Here is a 4,327-nt window from a genome sequence, read left to right as displayed (position 1 = left end):
CATATACATTCTTCATGAGGAATTCACTGAGTCGATTGTACCATATCCGCTTATATTGTTTAAGCCCATATAACATCCTCTATAACTTAATACTGTACAAGTTGAGATTTAACTTAGAATCCAGAATTCTCAGACCATCTAAGACCTTCATGTAAAAATTTTATTACAATGAACCATAAAAGTATGCAATCAATACATCCAACATCTATTTTTTAGTTTAAACCTACTATTAGTAATATCAGAACGTCATGCCACTCATAAATGGGAGTAATTTTTATCATAATAATTGTTGGGTATCTACGTGAACCCTTGTGTCTTGTATCTCATCACCACCATTTTTATGCATCCCTCTTTCGAACAAACACCCACTTAAACTCAAATGGGGTAAACTCCAGGGGGCGTGTGGGCGACAGACTCGAATACTTGCCTCTTTGAAAGCGAACACAATTATGTCTCTATTACTTCTTTTCATTTGACCCAAATCTGAATATTTTTGGCAATCATGCCATGGACTTTTGATATCCTCCCATCAATTGCAACACGATCATAGAGATGAAATTATTGTCAGCATTTGTAGTATTTTGGATATATAACTCTCCTGATTCTACATAGTTTATGGTGATTTTTTTCAATGAAATCATGTAGTCTATTATAATTTGCAAATTATTTGAGACCGGTTGTTCCAATTGTTGCGCAACTAGTGCCACAAGGTGTGAGAAATATATGCATTATAATTGGAGCTCTCCAATCTCACCCAAATGACGATGCACGAGATGCAAGTGAGTGGTCGTCGTTCTCTTTTTTTTACAAAATAGAAAGTAATAGATTGGATCTATTTATCAATTATTAACAAGCAAATTGACAAGATTTAATACATCGGATTACACATATCAATATGCAGCAAGAAAATAACCATAGAAATTTAATCTATAGCATGCATCTAACTACAAGAATTTAATCTAGATTGAGCAGATGTATTAAACCACGAGTTTAAAGTGAACAAGAACGAAATATCATGCTTATTAATTTGGTGGACGAAAACAAAGCCTATCACAAAGGACTGTTTGGCAAAGCATATGGACCTACCTACTTGACAAAGAATTTTTGGAGAAGATCGGATGTGCAACAATATTAGGGTACACTAATGCCGATCCATACCCCATCAATAGTAAAGAGATCAGCCATAGGAAAGTGGGTAGTCGTGCCGATCCCACTACTCGGCGAACGTAAACCGGGTCCGCTCCAGGGTTGAGGTAACACGCACGCCCTAGCGACCCACGCGACTTGGATCCGCAGCGCAGTGTACTTGCTGCCGGTGCGGTGATGCTCTGCCCAGCGCGCGTCCGTGTGTTCTAGACTTCCAGTCGGCAACCGCGGCGCGGACCGGAGGTGGTTTCCAGTGAGCGCGGTCGACAGACCCCCATAGTTCATCTTTTTTCGTAAGGGGAGCCGCTGCCCGGTCGCTCACGTGGGACGGCCTCCACTCGAGAATCCAGATCGATCATGGCGCGTGCACATCGCAGGTCGCGGCAGGCACGATCTGCTGCCCTGCGCCGGCGGGTCGCGCTGTGCATGGCCAACAGGCAGCTGCTCGGACCCGACAAGATTTGGACCTGGGGAGCGGGCCTCCGGCGGAGGCGCCACCGCGGATGCTGAGCCGGGGGGACGTGGTGCACCTGCGGCCTTCAGCTGCTGCTGCATGCCTGCCGAGATCTCTGATCAGGAGCCGCACATGCCACCAACCCCCGCGTCCCGTCCAAAACTGAACGCACTCGACTCGATCGACCGGGAACAGAGCTCTGGATCATCCAGCCGCAGCGTCCAAGGGCGTCCCGTCCCGTCCCGTCAGCCAGCACGGAACTCCCTTGTCCGTTTCTCGCGTAAAATCGCCGGATGGGGTCAGCGAGTGAGGGTCACGACTCGGCGGTGGGTCGGACGGGAAACCCCACCCCACCTTGTCCTGAATCCCGATGGCTTCCGCTTTTCCCGTGTGCAGCAGCAAGATGGCAAAGATAGGGTCCGCGACCGGCGCGGGGCCTACCGCCTACGTGACCTTATCCGGCTGCAGCGCCGGGAAAACGACACCGCGCCACGCCATTATAGATCTCACTGGCCATCCGCAAATGCAGTATTATTACTTTCTAATTCCATCGATCAATTATTGAAGCTCTACTATGCCTGTGTGTGTTTTCTTTAATATATTAATCCAGCCTGATCCAACTGAACGTTTGTTTGGCTGCCAGCAGATTGGTATCGAAGCTATTTGAAGGTACTAACGTACTGAACCTGAGATTATTCGGTGTCCTCATACTGTTGAGTGGGCCGTTGCATCACCACTCACATCGATCGTTTGGTGCTATGCGCCCATTTTTATTGGTACTGGTCTACATACAGTAGGCGTAGCAGTAGCACTCGTCCAAAAAGAAATGGAGAGGGATTTGTATAGCAACCTCCGCGGTGTCGCTGTATGCGCAGCTGTTGAACCAATCCTTTGCGGTTTGGCGTTGGACGACGCAGTAGCGAAAGTAGGGTACGGATCGCGTGAACATGGTAGATAGAATTGAAAATTTTTCCATTATCGAAAGAAGAAAAAAACATAATATAATGGATCAACCATCTGATCGATCGTACTGTTCGTCCTCTCTCTCTCTCTCTTTTCCAGGTGCCCTTAAAACTGTCACACCATGAATGAACACACACCCCCACCCTCCAGCTCGCACCAACACGAACGAAAAACAGGAAGAAGAAAAAAAAGCTTACTACCTCGACTTTCTCCCCTTTTAAGCATGCAACGCAAAAGGGGGAAAAAGGAAAAGTGATAGCAAGAAAAAAAAAGAGAAGTCGATCGAGAGATAAAGCAATTAGTAGCACTTAGCAGCACTGCTCGTTTTTCTAACCTACCGATACCTACACCCGATCATGGCGGTGGATCAGCGCTAGCTCAGTCCTCGAATCCGGTCTTCTTCCAGACGGCGTCCCGGACCCGGCTGAGGTCGCGCCCCTTGAGCGTCCTGCCGATCCCCTCGTGCACCGACAGCGACGCCGCCCGGCTGCGCCACGCCAGCTCGTGCGGCGGCACCATCTCCGCCCCGCCGCGCGCCCTGCCGTAGCTGCTGCCGTCGTCGTCGTCGTCGTCGTCCGCGCCAGGCTCCCACTCGCCCGCGCGGTGGTGGTCCCGGTACTCCACCCCGAGGATCTTCTGCCAGTCCGGTATGTTCATCGGCAGCGACCCCGCCGCGCCGCCGCCGCCGCCGCCGTCCACGGGCTTCTTCCGCCTGGCGCCGGAGCCGGGGATCGGGCGCGCCCAGCCGGCGCCCAGCTCGGCCCCGGGGCTGGAGTACTGGGAGTCCGCGCCGAACGAGCCCCAGACGTCCGACTCGTCGAACTCCTCCGCGGCGCCGGCGCCGGGGCCCCTCGCCGCGGCGCCGCCCCTGGACGGCGCGACGAACATCCGGTACGCGTGCTTCGCGGCCGCCGACCTCGCGCTCCCGGCCATGCCGATCGGAATCGGTGGGATATGTATGGTATGGCTTGCTAGCTCTACTACGCTACGCCCGTGACGTCTCGCTTCGCGGGAAGCTAGGCGCAACCACACCGATCCTTTTTTTTTCCCTGCCCGAGAGGAGCGCGAGAGTGTGGTGCTGCCAGGACTAGGAGGGCTATGGTATTTGGAGCTTGCACGGGGTTGGATTGGATTTTATAGCGTCGGATGCGTGAGGAAGAGGGTGGAAATGGAAGATGGAAAGCTGAAAGCAGTGGGTGGGTGGGTTTGCAGTTTGCTTGCTGCTTTGCAGAGCGAGACATAGGAAGGCTGACTACTGAGACCGGGGGACCGGAAGCGGATAAGGCTGTTTCCGGAATGACGGCACTGCCCTCCGGCGGTTTGGAGACTTTGGCGCGCCGCGCGCCACGGGTTGCTAGCAGGTGCGTTCGGGGAACGGTGGGCGCCTGTGCGGCCTTGGGACTGGGAGGACGGTACCCGTAGTCTGGGACTCCTGAAGCATACGGCCACGCCAACGTTGGATAACACAAACAGTTTCGCTTCGTCACGAGCGATCTGGCTGCGCTGATTAACCTTGTGATAGGAACAGTGCAAGCCATGCGATGATGCAAAAACGTAACCCCACCGGACCACCAAACACACTGGTAGTGTGCTGACCTCCCACCGGACACACTGGTTTTGTCACTTGTGGTACGTCTTTCTTTCATATATATAAAAAAGAGAATTTGTCACTTCTAGTCTAATAAATGTGCTGGACGCATCATTATTTAGACAGAATTGCCAAAAACACCTTTCTTTAAAATAAAGGTGATGGGTGCTGTACTA

At 51.8% G+C, this 4,327-nt stretch overlaps 1 protein-coding gene across 1 annotated transcript; it reads right to left on the bottom strand.

Annotated features, from left to right (window-relative positions):
- Positions 1–2,555: 2,555 nt before the first annotated feature.
- On the bottom strand, positions 2,556–3,763 carry LOC100276955 (uncharacterized). Its single transcript, NM_001153050.2, has one exon. The coding sequence runs from the start codon at positions 3,494–3,496 to the stop codon at positions 2,942–2,944; it is 555 nt and encodes a 184-aa protein (NP_001146522.2). The 5' UTR covers positions 3,497–3,763; the 3' UTR covers positions 2,556–2,941.
- Between the last annotated feature and the right edge of the window lie 564 nt (positions 3,764–4,327).

Source organism: Zea mays, chromosome 2, assembly GCF_902167145.1.
Source record: "Zea mays cultivar B73 chromosome 2, Zm-B73-REFERENCE-NAM-5.0, whole genome shotgun sequence".
Classification (NCBI taxonomy): Eukaryota; Viridiplantae; Streptophyta; class Magnoliopsida; order Poales; family Poaceae; genus Zea; species Zea mays.
The sequence above is the reverse complement of the archived record's forward strand: the minus strand, read 5'-3'. Positions and strand labels throughout refer to the sequence as shown.